The sequence below is a fragment of the Saccopteryx bilineata genome, chromosome 2 (genome assembly GCF_036850765.1).
Source record: "Saccopteryx bilineata isolate mSacBil1 chromosome 2, mSacBil1_pri_phased_curated, whole genome shotgun sequence".
Classification (NCBI taxonomy): Eukaryota; Metazoa; Chordata; class Mammalia; order Chiroptera; family Emballonuridae; genus Saccopteryx; species Saccopteryx bilineata.
This window is the reverse complement of record NC_089491.1, coordinates 245,774,430-245,789,971: the sequence shown is the minus strand read 5'-3', so window position 1 is coordinate 245,789,971 and position 15,542 is coordinate 245,774,430. Positions and strand designations below refer to the sequence as shown.

General features: G+C 39.2%; 1 protein-coding gene across 1 annotated transcript in view; it reads left to right on the top strand.

Annotated features, from left to right (window-relative positions):
- CRTAM (cytotoxic and regulatory T cell molecule) overlaps window positions 1-13,599 on the top strand; it is a 28,530-nt gene extending 14,931 nt beyond the window's left edge. The window contains exons 6-10 of the mRNA XM_066255003.1: window positions 2,043-2,129; window positions 4,039-4,122; window positions 6,208-6,354; window positions 10,319-10,405; window positions 12,364-13,599. Coding sequence (XP_066111100.1) covers window positions 2,043-2,129; window positions 4,039-4,122; window positions 6,208-6,354; window positions 10,319-10,405; window positions 12,364-12,494 — 536 coding nt within the window. The 3' untranslated portion in view covers window positions 12,495-13,599. The remainder of the gene's footprint in view (window positions 1-2,042; window positions 2,130-4,038; window positions 4,123-6,207; window positions 6,355-10,318; window positions 10,406-12,363) is intronic.
- Window positions 13,600-15,542: the final 1,943 nt, after the last annotated feature.

The window sequence follows — 15,542 nt, the reverse complement described above, 5'->3', positions numbered from 1 at the left end:
GTGGTGCTGCTGCTGTGGTTAAACGTCCCCTCTCCCCACCACATGCTTTCCACCAGTCACTTTCTCGTCAAAACAAAAGCCGTTCTCGAGGCAGCTGCGTTTAGAAGACCCGAGGACCCACAGACTGGGCTGTGCTGTCCTCTGACACAAAATTTCCTGCTTTGTTATGACTCAGGCCCTCCCCAGCCTCCACCCCCATCAGTAGAAGGAGCAGGGGGCAAGCACAGAGAAATATGGAGGATCAGCACAGAGAATATGAGACTTTATTTATCAAATGCTTCTGAAAGAAATCCAGTTTCTTGAATAGGAGAGCCAATAGTATTGAAACTGTGTCTGGGAGGTCTGAAGATATGAAGACATGTGGAGAACAGAACAGCAGAGATAGAAAGACTAGCTGCAAAGTGGTTTATTTCATCTTTTAAGTATTCCAAATGAGTTATCTTGGTTTCCTATTATTTATTTAAAGATGGGGTAAAAACAAAATATTGCACAACTGTGGAACTAAATTTTTAATATTATTTAACATTTATTAATTTTAATTTAAACAGTCATTGTAGCTAGTGGAGATATAGTAGATAGTGAAGGGCTGTAACATTCTGACCAACTAGAAAGTTAAATCGTGATGCACTGGTATCCACCTAACCAAAACAACTGTCCAAATGAATCTATCTAATAGCTTCTTGTCAATTGAGAGGATAAATCGAAGTAAATACAAACTCTAGTTTGTATAGAATATATATATTCTATTTTATATATATTTATGTATAAAACAGGTTTTATATAGACATACATATAACATAAAATATATATTATAAATGTATTTTATATATTTGCATATATGGTTTCATATACATCTATATACATACATTATTATATGTCCAACAAGATATATAATATGTACATATCTATAACCTGTTTCATACATAAATATACAATTAGGTAAATTTATATAGTATGCATTATTCTAGAGGATTTTAATCATGATTAAATTTTACTCTACATGTCCCCAATATTTCTCATATTATGCTCTTCTTGTCATTTGCGTCTAGTTCTTCTATTTGGCTCACTTTCAAATATTTTCCTCTTTCACTGCCAATAACTCTCCTCTTTCTTCAATTTTCTCTGGCATCTTTGTAGTCACAGCTTTAGTTTTAGCCTACAGTCTGTTACTATTTCTCTAATGTTTCTTTAGTGATTCTTCTTTCTCTTACAGCTCCTGCATGTAATGTTTAAGACAATAACATTTTATAGCACAGAAATTCTTTGATTAAATAAAAAACTGAGAAATACTCATAGATTTGATAAAGGCATTACCCACCTGTGATATCTCAATGCCAGTATTTGCAAATTAACAGGCACCTTTTTTATCTGCTCTTTAGTCCCAGGCCTGTTCATAGATTGATTAAATCTATGCAAAGATTGGACCTCTGGAAACATTTCTAAATATATTTTATATTGTAAAATAAGATTTAGGCTTAGTAAATAGCAAGTATTATGCTAAATATGTTGAATGAATGAAGTCATTAATTTTCACAAAAAAATTCCAAGAGGTAAATGCTGTTAGTATCTTCATAATACAGGTATTAAAAAACTGAGCACTTGGGAGATTAAGTATCTTGTTCAAACTCACTGAGCAGTAGGCATGTAGGAGTGTTGGAATTCCACCCTGTCTGAACCTGATTCCAAAGCCACCTAACAAATAACTAGTTAGATATGTGAATGGACAGATAGGGAGACAGAGAGATCGACGACAGGCAGAGACAGTGAATGAATACCCTCTGCCTAAGACTGTGGAATGCCCCGCTCCACAGAGGTCCAGCATGCTGTACTTCTGAGCAGGCAATTCAGCAGATGGCCAGCAGCGGGATACAGCTCCACAAACCAGCTCGGAGAGCGATAGATAGAACACTGAGTGCTGAGGTTTCTGCAAAACCTCCGCAAGCAGGTAGCAGCCAGATACCTTCTCCAACCTGTCCTACCGAGCACAATGTGGGCAAAACTGTTCTCTGTGGTTGTAAAATTTTGTTTTTCCCCTTTCCTAGTTACTGATCAAAAGACAGCGTCAGATGCCCCGGACGAGAGCTCTTCATGGTCTCAAGACCCTCAGCTGTCTACTCCCGCTCGTACTGGTAAGTGTCGAAATTGTTCAGATTTGTTTTTTTAAATTATGCCTTTTTGGGAGGTCAGTTTTCCAATTCTAATTTTTAAGAACATTATTTTTTAAAATTTGTAACAAGACCATGCAGGACTCCCTCCAGCTTTGTGGTGACCTGGAGAAGTGCCATAGTTAACCCTCTGGGTTCGGAAGAAACTAACACCTTATAATCTCTTCTCCCCCTTTCTCCCTCTCCGTTACTTGGCTCTCAAGAACTCAGATAGTTTTTGACGACAACATTGAACTATAAATGCAGAAGAATTGAGAAAACCTAGATTATAATTCCAGTGTTTTAGACAGTGACTCCACTAGATGGTTAACTCTGGACAATGATAGTATAATTTATATTTGTATTCCACTTAGCACAGTATCTGGCCCCAGCTGGTACTCAGAAAATGCAGTATCAATGAAACGAAGGATGAGAACATGAAGCTGTCCTGGTGCTCTGAATGCCTCGCCCAGAAGGGCATAAACTCCTAAATGTCCTCGTTCTGTTTCAGATAGTGTTTCTATAACAATTTAATTTGGTGGGATAAGTGCTTTCACATTATTATATATTATGTTCATAGTTCTGAGTATCAGATCACATTCAAAAAAATTTTTTTATCTTGAATAATATTTAAAAATAAATGTTGGGGGTTTTAAAAATCGATAAATGCAATTTGTACCATATAGGTTTATTTATTTATTTATTTATTTTTATTTATTTATTTATTTTTTAATTGAAGCTGGAAACGGGGAGAGACAGACAGACTCCCGCATGCGCCCGACCGGCACGCCCACCAGGGGCGACGCTCTGCCCACCAGGGGGCGATGCTCTGCCCCTCCGGGGCGTCGCTCTGCCGCGACCAGAGCCACTCCAGCGCCTGGGGCAGAGGCCAAAGAGCCATCCCCAGCGCCCAGGCCATCCCTGCTCCAATGGAGCCTTGGCTGCGGGAGGGGAAGAGAGAGACAGAGAGGAAGGAGGGGGCGGGAGGTGGAGAAGCAAATGGGCGCCTCTCCTATGTGTCCTGGCCGGAAATCTAATCCGGGTCCCCCGCACGCCAGGCCGACCGGCCAGGGCCATAGTTTTTTTAAAGAACAATGGAAATTGAAAATAGTATGAACTGGAACAGCCACTTTACTTGCTTCAATAATCTAATATTTTTACAAATGTTTAGAATCTAGTTGTCTTTAAATTGGTTTACAACACTGCTAAATAACTCAGTTTTCTGCTCTGCTTTTTCATATATAACATAAGATTTAAAAAGTATGGTTTCTAAAATTTCTTTCACCTTTCCATTCCTATAGTTTTATTACTGTTAATAATATCCATTTTCAGTAGAAGAATGGGTGGTTTCATTTCCCTTGTGTAATGGGCTAAAAAGCAAGAAACTGTAACAGGAAAAAATAAAAAAAAACAGAAAATAAGGATAAACACAAAATCAGAAAAGATTTTTATAATTTTTATCGTTTGTCTTACCTAGAAAAAGCATCATAGTACTCTCCACTTCTAGGGTGGGGAGGAGTTCGGGAGAGGATCATAGGTTTGAATGACAACTGGACCTACTTTTCAACATAAAAGTCATTGCTTTGTCCATTTCAGGCTGTAGGTTTCCTAAAAAAGCTCGCCATGCTATTCTTCACTGTTTGGCTGTTCTCTTGTCTCATCCTGAGGCCTGTCACACTCATAGCCCTGATTCTGTAAGGAAGTAAAAAATAACGGTTGTAAGTTGGGGTCCTGAGTTTCAATATTGGTTCTACCACTGATTTGCTGCAGGACTTGAGACAATTTACTTCTCTAAAACTCAGTTTGCTCAGAGCGGTGCTGAGAAATAACACACCATATGGACACACGGTATGTGCATATTATGTGTGTATATCATGTGTTTCTGTTGCTTTAGTTGCAGTAATAGAAGCTTTTAGTACATCAGAGACTAACAAAGAAGAGGAGGAACAAACTACTCAAGACCCTGACTTGACCATTGGTAAGTGTCCCCTACTGCATTTAGACTAAACACTTGACATTTTAATCTTTTGATCAGGAAGTCCAATAGTTTTTTTCAGTCCTCATTTTTCTCAACCTTTCTATTGGTTAATCATCCCCTTGGTCCTTGACTTAGTTACCTCCTTGGCTTCTATGACATACTCTGCCTGGTCCTGTACTTTTTGCTAACCACTGTGTGTGTGTGTGTGTGTGTGTGTGTGTGTGTGAGAGAGAGAGAGAGAGAGAGAGAGAGAGAGAGAAAGAGATAGACAGAGAGAGGGACAGATAGGGATAGACAGAAAGGGAGAGAGATGAGAAGCATCAATTCTTTGTTGCGGCACCTTAGTTGTTCATTGTTTGCTTTCTCAAATGTGCCTTGACTGGGGGGCTACAGTAGACTGAGTGACCCCTTCCTCAAGCCAGGGACCTTAGGCTCAAGCTGGTGAGCCTGGCTCAAACTAGATAAGCCCATGCTCAAGCTGGCAACCTCGGAATTTCAAACCTAGGTTCTCCACATCCCAGTCCAATGCTCTATCCACTGCTCCACCGCCTGGTCAGGCACTAACCACTCTTTTTCTATGTCCCTTAGCTAACTTCCCTTCCTCCTCTTCTTTCTATGTAGATTTGCTTCTGATTATACTTCCCTATCCTTGATTTTTTCCTTAATTCTTAAAGAGTTTACCCATTTTCAAGACTGTACTTGTTGCCATCAGGCAGGAGATTTCATACCTTTATTTCCAGATCCTTCCCCTGAGCATTAGTCCTTGTTTTATTCTATTTCCTACATAACCTTAGCTGAATTGTCCACCATCTCCTCAAATTCAACATTGCTAACAACTGAACAGCATATTTTCTTACAAAGCCAGTTTGTCTAAAGTATCACATGATCCTAAACCTTGGTGTCATCCTTCACGACCGTCTGTGCATATGTATGTGTGTATGCGTGCATGTGTGTGTGCGCGTGCACGTACACACACATGAAATCAGTCAGTTTCCAAGGACTTTCAGGTATTGTGTCTACTCTCAGCGCCACCACCCTGATCCAGAACCTCAATCATCTCCTGCATGCAGTGTTATAACTTCAGTTTCTCCTTTCGTAACCTGCATTGAGCACTTTCCTATCCAAACATCCGTTTGCCCTCTTTACACTGGTGTTCAGGAAGCCTCTGTCACTTCCCCTAGTCAACCACGCAGGGCATGAGCCTTAACCGGCTCCGGTAAGATGCACTCTAGCACTCCCTCTGCAGTCTGTCTCGGTAAAGTCCTGACAAGAATCTTTTTTCTGAAAACATCACCTCGTTCTGAATGCCTTGCCCAGTTTATCCTAACTGTCCCTGAGCAAAGAAAAGCATTTTCACTCCTCTCCTTACCATCTTGTCAAGGTCAATATCTTCCCTGAAAACTTTCCTGACCAACTCAGGGACCACTTCTGCCTCTCAGTCCCTGAACACATCATATTAACATATGTGGACCTAAAATTTGGCACGGAGAGCTTACTTCTGTTTGTTTTCATTAATCTATTTGTTTACATATGTAGAAAAAGATGAGGAGACCAGGACACTAGAGGACATAGAACCATAATTCTGGGTTTAGAAAGACCTTTCAGGGCTCATCTAGTTTATTTCCAAATGCATTCGTGTAGGACCACATTCAACCTAGCCAAGATCAATAATTATTTTGTTTGCATAGTTTTTCAAACTTCTTAACAACCTCTCTTGCTAAACTACACATTGCTAAAAAAAAAAACACCTTAGAAAACAACTTATTCCTTACAACTAATTTGATCCCCTGACTATAATTGAAGTCAGTATTCTCAAGTTTTCACCAGAAATAAAAATTAAATAGTTCAGTATCTATATAGCTTAGAAACCCTTTTCAAATTATCCCACTAAATTGTTTGTATTCTTGTTTTCAGAGAATAAATAGTATGAATCTCTTGATCTTCAGGGTAAAGCTCCTCCTCGTCTCTTCATCTGAGCTGTCTATTAGTCTGCATTATATTTTGGAAGAATTGTGTACAAATTCAAAAAACCTCAGTGAACAAAAAACCTTCAAACTATCTAGAATCCTTTCATATTTCTTATAGGCGCAGACCCTCGGTATGAAGGACTGACGGGAAAGAAAAGTGGTACATTGCTGCTCACGCTGGTGTCCTTCCTCATTTTCATACTCTTCATCATCGTCCAGCTCTTCATAATGAAGCTTCGGAAAGCACACGTGGTATGGAAAAAAGGTGAGTAGGCCGAGAACCTGATGGAGGCTACCAGACGCTGAAACCATTGGCTAGCCGAAAGGGAAATTCTGTTACAGTTTTTCTGTTAGATGATGCACAAATCTACTTGATAAGTGTTGTCATCTAAATAAGCAACTATTTGCTTTACCATGATAAAGGGAGGTGGATTTCCAGGAATTATAGTGAAAAAGTACAAAACCAGGGACAACTAGAGCAGCTCTAGGAATTGGAATTATATTATAAAAGCTTCTATTCACAAAAGGATATAAAATAGAGAACTCATCCATCCATCCATTCATCCATCCATCCATCCATCCATCCATCCCTCCATCCAACCAATAAGCATTCACTGAGCACCTATTATTGCCATGCACTGTTCCAGGAACAGGATACACATCTGTCAATAAGACAGACCAGGGCCCTGCTCTCAGAGTTCTTATTCTATATAGTCAAAGGTTGACTATAATAGACTGTTTTAGTCCATTTTTACTTGGAAAGAATGCACTCAACTTCCCTCAACCATAATATGTTAGTAATTTTTTCCTAAGCATGCTGATTAAAAGGTTATTATTGGAAACAAAAAAATTCTATAACTAGCTTAGAAAATACCTTTTAAAATACGTAGACTCAACATTTTTTTTTTTCTTCTGAAGCTGGAAACGGGGAGAGACAGTCAGACAGACTCCCACATGCGCCCGACCGGGATCCACCCGGCACGCCCACCAGGGGCGATGCTCTGCCCCTCCGGGGCATCACTCTGTGGCGACCAGAGCCACTCTAGCGCCTGGGGCAGAGGCCAAGGAGCCACCCCAGCGCCCGGGCCATCTTTGCTCCAATGGAGCCTTGGCTGCGGGAGGGGAAGAGAGAGACAGAGAGGAAGGAGGGGGTGGGGGGTGGAGAAGCAAATGGGCGCTTCTCCTGTGTGCCCTGGCCGGGAATCGAACCCGGGTCCCCCGCACACCAGGCCGACGCTCTACCGCTGAGCCAACTGGCCAGGGCCAAGACTCAACATTTATCAGAGCTTTAGAAGGAACCTTAGTAGTTACCCAGAATAACCCACCTACCTAATTGACTCCATAAATTTGTATAAGGATTAAATTCCCTCTTTAGTTCTGAGCTGTTAAGTAGCTCTGTGCTTCGCAACAGTAGCCATGACATGGCTATTGAGCACTTGAAATGTGGCTAGTCCCTCTGGAAAGGTGCTGTAAGAATAATATATGCTGCAGACTCAGTACACACACACACACACACACACACACACACACAGGTATACAATATATTTAATAATAACACTGGGGAACAAAATTTTTGTTGCATTTACAAAAACACTTGTTCTTACCTAATTTGAGTGTACTGATCTCAAATCTGACATTAATTTTTCTCTGTAAGCTACAGCTTTTTTGCAATTCAAGATTTTAGGTTTTTATCTTATTGTAAAATTTTCAACATTTAGTTTAACATAATGAAGTCGAATGTCTTCGTGGGCATCATCTTTGTGAAAATATAATAATTTATATAAAGCAGTAAATACACTAATACATAAAAGATATGATTGCATCAGAATTTATCTACAATTTCAAAATAGAACATATTAAAACACTTATTTTAATCATAAAATTTGTACAAAACTTATTTAAATTCTATTCAGGAAAAAATTTGCATTTGTAGCTTTTGCGTTTGTGTACTTGTTGAGGACAATCTCGTTTGATGCTCCAGCAGTAGTCTGCTCATCACTAACAGCTCCAAGATTTTCAGAAAACTTATCAAGGTGACTGTTCAGGAAGTGAATCTTAATGCTCATGTTATGTCCAATGTCATGGAAAGCCAACAGCATCTTTTGAACCAGAAATTTATTGTTTTCTGCTTTTTTGTTGCCAAGGAAGTTCTTTGTAACTGCCACAAAAGACTGACATGATGCTTTCTCTTCCTTATTCATCTTCCTGGCAAATTTTTCATCACATATGAGGGTTTGAATTTGAGGTCCATCAAATACACCTGCTTTTATCTTCTCAAAAGACAAGGCAGGAAAAGCAGAAATAATATGTTGAAAGCATTCACTTTCTCTATTCAAAGCCTGAACAAACTGCTTCATTAAGCCAAGTTTGATGTATGTGAAGTGGGGGAAAAATGATCCTGTCTCGATTAACTACAGGTTCATTCACAATATTTTGCATCCCTATTTCTAGAGCTTCATGTTTCAGCCACTCCTTCTGTGTCCAGTGTTTCTCCCGAGCTCAGCTGTCTCACAAACACAGAAAGCAAGGATAGTTTGTGAAACCTCTCTGTTGTCCTAGCATGAAATTTAGCATTTTTAGATCCACACAAATGATCCAGTTATGCTCCTCATACTTCAGAAAGTCGAGGACAATTTTTATGTCATTCCTACTAAGTCATTCAATTCGGGTTGGCTAAACTGCTGAGGGGTTAATGACTGCTTGGCATCAGAAGAAGACCCTTCAGATTCTCAACCATTTCCTCATGCATCTTATCAAAATACACTTATCACTTTCTTCATCCTTAAAAGAAATAAAACCATTGAAAACTGGAACTGGGGGTGTCTCAGAGTGTGGGATAGGTCATATTGCTGAAGGAATATTAGGATATGTGATTATATGCTGTTTTTTCTTGCCAATGCCCTTTGTATGGATCAAATAGAAAGAACAGTCACTGCTGTGGTCCTTAGGTTCACACCAAACCATGGGAATACCAAAAGGCATTCCTTTGCATTTTCCTTTTGTCCAGTCACAAACCATTTCCTCACAATTATGACACACAATATGAGGAGCCCAATTCTTGTCTTGATCGCCAAGGAGAACTTGAAAATAGGCAATATATGCACATGTTATAAATGATGAAATATTGCGCCTTTGATGTTGAAGTGTGTAACAGCCACATATATAACAGAAGGTGTCAGGACTATTACATTTACACCTACTCAAAGAAACCATGATTCAATCTTAAAACAAAATAACAGGGTGTTTTTATCAGATAATAATTTTTTACATTTAAAAACAACTACAATTATGTAAAAGTGATGTTTGTAAAACATTAATTGCCTGTGGTTATGTTCAATCCAAGAGTCGTTGCCCTTTAACTCCAATTTAAAAACCAACGCATGCCATTAACTATAACAAAAAGAAATTAAAATTGCATAAAAACTAGAGCATGCACCAAAAAACGAATTTCAGATTTGGAATCAGTGATGCAGAAATAGATAGAAACAGTTCTAAAACCTTATGCAGCAGAAAATGAAAAAAAAAATTGTTCCCCAGCGTAATGTACTGGATCTACTAGTTAAATGAATCTATTACTAACTTAATTTCACCTCCTTCATTTTCCTCTTTGAGCATGGCTACTAGAAAATTTAAAATTACGTGTATGACTTGCATTTCAGTGCTATTGGACAGCACTGATTTAGCCACATATGGCTCCAACACCTCCAGTGACAGACTCTTCATTATGTCTCAAAGCAAGATACTACATCTTTAAATAGCTCTGACCCTCTTAGAAGTACCGCTTTGCTGAGTTTAAGATCAGTCTCTCTAGATACTCAGATGAACTAACGTTCTCATGATAAATAAACTTAGAAGCTGGGTCTGTCTTTTCAGTGTATCTGCACAATAGGAGGTACCATAGTATTGTTTCAGAATCTCCCATTAATGCTTCATCCCCAGAGTTCTTTAAGGGCTATTGAAATCGTTCCTTGCCAAAGGACAATACTTGATTCTAATCTGTTTTCATTTGCCTTCTGCAAGTCTTATACTGCCTAGTAGATGCCTATAGGACTTGTAGTAAAAAGTAAAAGAATGATTTGTTGAATGAATGAGGACATGAGGTATGGGAGGGGAAAGATAAAATCGCTGTTGTATAACAACAGAGCTATCGTATTCCTCAAACATACCTTTCTACATAGAGATGATGTCTGTGGCATCTGAGATTAATAACTTAGTTTTCTTTTCTTCAGAAAATGAAATTTCAGAACACACTCTTGAAAGTTACAGATCAAGGTCCAATAATGAAGAAACGTCATCCCAAGGGAAGAATGGCCAAAGTAAGTCAACCATGTGACCTGAGATTCGAAAAATGAGGTTTGTTAATCTGTTGTCTTTAAGGGGGATGTTAAAAACCAAACTTTTATTTTTTTTAGCCCTGTAAAGTTAATTGCCTAAATCATTTTGTAGAACTTAAGCAAGTGCATCTCAAACAATGAAAGGTAACAGTTAAGTTCATGTAGCTGACGACTTTGTGAAGCCATCCCTGAGTCCTCGCTGACACACACAGGCACAGCTCTGGACTGCATGTCCCCTCCCATGCTCTCAAGAACCCTATATACATTTTACATATGAAGTACTTCTGTAGCATGTTGTCCTTATTGGTGTATTGAGTTAGCTACGACAATACTCTTTCAGGTGGTGAGCAGTTGGATTTACTCTGTGTGTATCCCCAGATCCTAGCATGGAAGTTGGCCCAAATGGAGTGTTTGATAAATTTGTATTGAATAAATGAATACAAGACTTAACTATCTCAAGCAGAAATGTATCAGATATTTTGTATGTCTTCATTGCAATTCCTCAAGCAAAATATGTAAAGAAAAAATTTTAAAAAGAGTCTAAAATTAAAGGAAGAGAGGAAGAAAGAGAGAATTCTTGACAAAGATACAGTAATCAGATGTAGATGTAAAACAAGAATTGTAATGCCTTTCAATCATTCTGTTTCCTCCATGCAAGGTAACTTATTCTACCTGCCAAGAGTCGCAAGAAATGCAAGGAGCTTCGCAGCTAGTTTCTATCGATTTTATTGAGGCTTTTGTAGGAAGTGTCTTTTACAATTCTGCCTTTTCTTGTTTTGACCTAGTTGGGCATGAAATGGAAAGAAACAGCTGTACTAGCGGGAGAGGGTCACAAGGGAGTAGACTGTGTGAGAACTAAGGGTGAGAGGAGAGAATGTGTAGCAGCTACACAACACTTTGTTGTATTGCATCCCACGTTTCTATAACATCAATCACCTCAAACGTGCTGGCAAGTAGAAGAATGATGCCACTTTAATGTGTAAGTTGTGTTGTTTCCTATGCCGATTTTCCTAGGCAAAGGAAAACCAAAACAGTAGAATTACATCCTTTAGCAGGAAAAGAAAAGCCCTCAGCTCAGCTGCTGAACCAGCAGATGCCCTTGATCTTCAACTGTAAGAAAATGTTAAGTGAGCACCGGTCCTGAGGACTCCCTCCCCAGAAAGGTCCATCCCCAGGAGCTGCCACAGCTAGTGGAGGTTCACTGTCTCCTGGGCTCTGCTCTCCACGTCCACCCCCCTCCCCTCAGTGCCCTCAGATCCAGTATTTCAACTTCATTGGTTTTGCTCACTTAAAAGATACCCTCTGGAGCCTGACCTGTGGTGGCGCAGTGGATAAAGCGTCGACCTGGAAATGCTGAGGTTGCCGGTTCAAAACCCTGGGCTTGCCTGGTCAAGGCAAATATGGGAGTTGATGCTTCCAGCTCCTCCCCCCTTCTCTCTCTCCTCTCTTTCTGTCTCTCTCTCTCCCTCTCTCTCTCCTCTCTAAAATGAATAAATAAAATAAAAATAAATAAAGAGTATTTAAAAAAAAAAAAGATACCCTCTGGAGATGCTCCGTCTCTGTGTATAGAGTTGCATGGGCTCTGAGTGGTCTGCCCTAAGATTATTTTATACTATTTTTCCTATAAGTGATGTTACTGATAGTATGAAACTTTGCTGAAGATAATATATTTTTTGCCAGCAACATCTGCTATTTTATAACAGAAATGTCTATATATTTTATTTCAAGTTTATGAGTATTTTTTTCTTTAACAAACATTTTAAAAGTTAGACTTATAACAATGCATTCAGGTCATTTCTATGCATCTGTGAATCTCAGATTCAATTTTTAAGACGTTAATATATGAACCTAAAAGTACCATGTGCAGTGTTTCCAATAAGGGGTGCTATAATGTTCAAAATAAGTTTTCATCTTTGACATGTTGTTTTTCTTTATTCCAGCTTCCCGTTCTAAGCGCTGCATCGACTACATCACACAGTTGTACTCAGAAGCAAAAACAAAAAGGAAGAAAAATGCACAACATTCAAATTTGAAAGAAGAGCTTGCCCATATACCAGAGAGCATTGTGTAGTGCAATAGGAAATATAGTTTCAGGACAACCCCACTGTCACCTCGATGGACAGCTCGTGGGAAGGAGTATGATACTATGACAGAAAAAAAAAATACTTGGAGTGCAATGCAAGATGGTGCCCCCACCATGGAAATCAGCCCTGGATTCAGAGCTGCAAAACGAGGACTAAACCATGGACATAAAGCTTTGTAGTTTAAAAAACAAATAACCTATTATGCCTGACACTACTTCAGAGCAGGAAGATGCCACTAAGCCTTGGGATCTGGGTCAACATGCCCAACTCATGTGATACTATGAAGGGGACATCAGTTTTTAGATGGACCTAGTAGAACTACATAGAAAAAATTTTTTTTTCTTAGTCTTTCCTTCTGGTCTCCCAATAAAAAAGTTTGAGATAAAAAGATCTAAAGTTCTCTGGTCCTAGGAGCTTACTGTCAAGATGGACTTTCAGATGCAACCAACAGGTACAGTGTTAGGGAGAAGTGGCACGTAACAAGAAATGAGCCAGATGATCAGGAAATCCCTGAGGCAAGTGAGTTCAAGGTACGCCCGAAGGTTCGAGTTCTTTAGACTGGTTTGCTGAATCACGAAAGCTGACCTGGTGACAGGTTTATTTTTGTTTGTTTTTTAATGATACTTTAATACAAAAACATGTATGAAAGAAAAATAATAAGTTCAGTTGACTGATTATTGACCTAATGGATGCTTAAAACACATTTTTAAACAGAGCTGAATATTTGTCTATCTGTTTTTCTAGTGGTTGTAGTCTAAGTTCTGTTTCCTACTTTCACCTTCACATGTACAAGTGACATAGCTTTTTGTTCCCGATCATTTCTTTAAGGTATGTAGATTAAAATCTGACATTTATTTATGACATTTCTCATTGCTTGGATCTGAATAAACTAATTCTAAAATAATATATCATCCCTCCCCACCTCAACCTACCCCACACACTTATGTTATGAGTTTGTTATTTGTTACAGGGTCAGATCTAGTCTTGCTAATTTTTTTCTCTTGATTACTTTTTTTTAATAATCACAAAATTACTAAAAGATGTAAGAGAACAAAGCACTTTTCTCTCTGAAACCATTTGAGAGTAAGTTGACATGACGCCCCATCATTCTCCAATATGTGAGTATTTCCTACAAATAAGAAGCTCTCTTCTAAAACCACAATGCTACCATCAAAACCAGGACATCAACAGTGATGTATTTCTACTAGCAGTTCTCAGACTATCGATATATTTCTACTGATAGGTCTCAGCTTTCATTCACATTTCTCCAATTGTCCCAGAGGATCCAGTTCAGAATTACAGGTTTCATTTTAGTCTTATAGTTTTTGGCACAGTCCCTCAATGTTGCCTTCATTTTTATGACATAGACATTTCTGAAGATTACAGACTAGTTATTCTGTAGCTTGCCCCTCAGTCTGGCATTGTCTGATGTTTCCTTATGATTATATCAGGTTATGCAATTTTTTTTTTTGTATTTTTCTGAAGCTGGAAACAGGGAGAGACAATCAGACAGACTCCTGCATGCGCCTGACCGGGATCCACCCAGCACGCCCACCAGGGGTGACACTCTGCCCACCAGGGGGCGATGCTCTGCCCGTTCCGGTGCGTCGCTCTGCCATGACCAGAGCCACTCTAGCGCCTGGGGCAGAGGCCAAGAAGCCATCCCCAGCGCCTGGGCCATCTTTGCTCCAATGGAGCCTTGGCTGCGGGAGGGGAAGAGAGAGGCAGAGAGGAAGGAGGGGAGGGTGGAGAAGCAAATGGGCGCTTCTCCTGTGTGCCCTGGCCGGGAATAGAACCCGGGTCCCCCACACGCCAGGCCGATGCTCTACCGCTGAGCCAACCGGCCAGGGCCTCAGGTTATGCAATTTTGACAGGACTATTGAAGAAGCGATGTTTTATCACATTGCATATATTTATTCCATTCTAGATGATGTTTATTTTAATCAGTTGATTAAAGTGGTGTCTTCCAGACTTCACATAAATGTTACTCTTTTCTCCTTTCTAAAACAGTATTTTGTAAGGAGATGCTTTAAAACTATGTAGATATCCTATTTCTCATTAAACTTTTAAATTACTCATTTATTGTCTGTATGGAGTCATAGTTTCCTTTTATTCAATGGATTACAATCTGTTAATATCAGATTAATCCAGGGGTAGTCAACCTTTTAATACCTACCACCTACTTTTGTATTTCTGTTAGTAGTAAAATTTTCTAACCACCCACTGGTTCCACAGTAATGGTGATTTATAAAGTAGGGAAGTAACTTTACTTTATAAAATTTATAAAGCAGAGTTACAGCAAGTTAAAGCATATAATAATAATTACCAAGTACTTTATGTCAGATTTTCTCTGAGTTTGGCAGAATAAATTTTTATAAAACAACTTACTATAGTTAAATCTATCTTTTTATTCATACTTTGGTTGCTCCACTACCGCCCACCATGAAAGCTGGAACGCCCACTAGTGGGCGGTAGGAACCAGGTTGACTACCACTGGATTAATCTGTTGTTAATTTGATCAAATTGTGGAAAAAGGCTTTTGTGTCCTTCTTGTCCTCAATTTTTTGAGCACTTTCTTGCTTTCTACTACAAAACATGCAAGGCTTGTCTTAAATTTTCCCTGCCTCAGAGCTGTAATCAGCCATTGCTCCAAGAATCCCTGGTTCTATTTACTGGAAAAATGGTATTTAAAAGCCAAAACCTGAAGGGCTAGGTACACTCGTTGCTTCGAGGGTATCACTATTTCAAGCCATCTCAGTGGACTTTGAAATCTGCCTTTTTCAAAAGCTTCCTGAGTGGTTCCAGCAAGTTGGGGAGTCCCAATGTAGCACAAACTCAAAATTTTAAATCATAGCTGAAGTAGAAATATCATTAAAGCTGAATTAGAAACAAATGCTTTTTCATACAAATCATTTGTCTTGGCTCACACTTTATACTTTCCTAAGATCTCAAACAAGCAGCATCTCGCTTCTGCATACCCTGTACCTCTCTCTAAGTGGCCCCAGGCCCAGCACTAGCCGCAGCTGACCATGGTT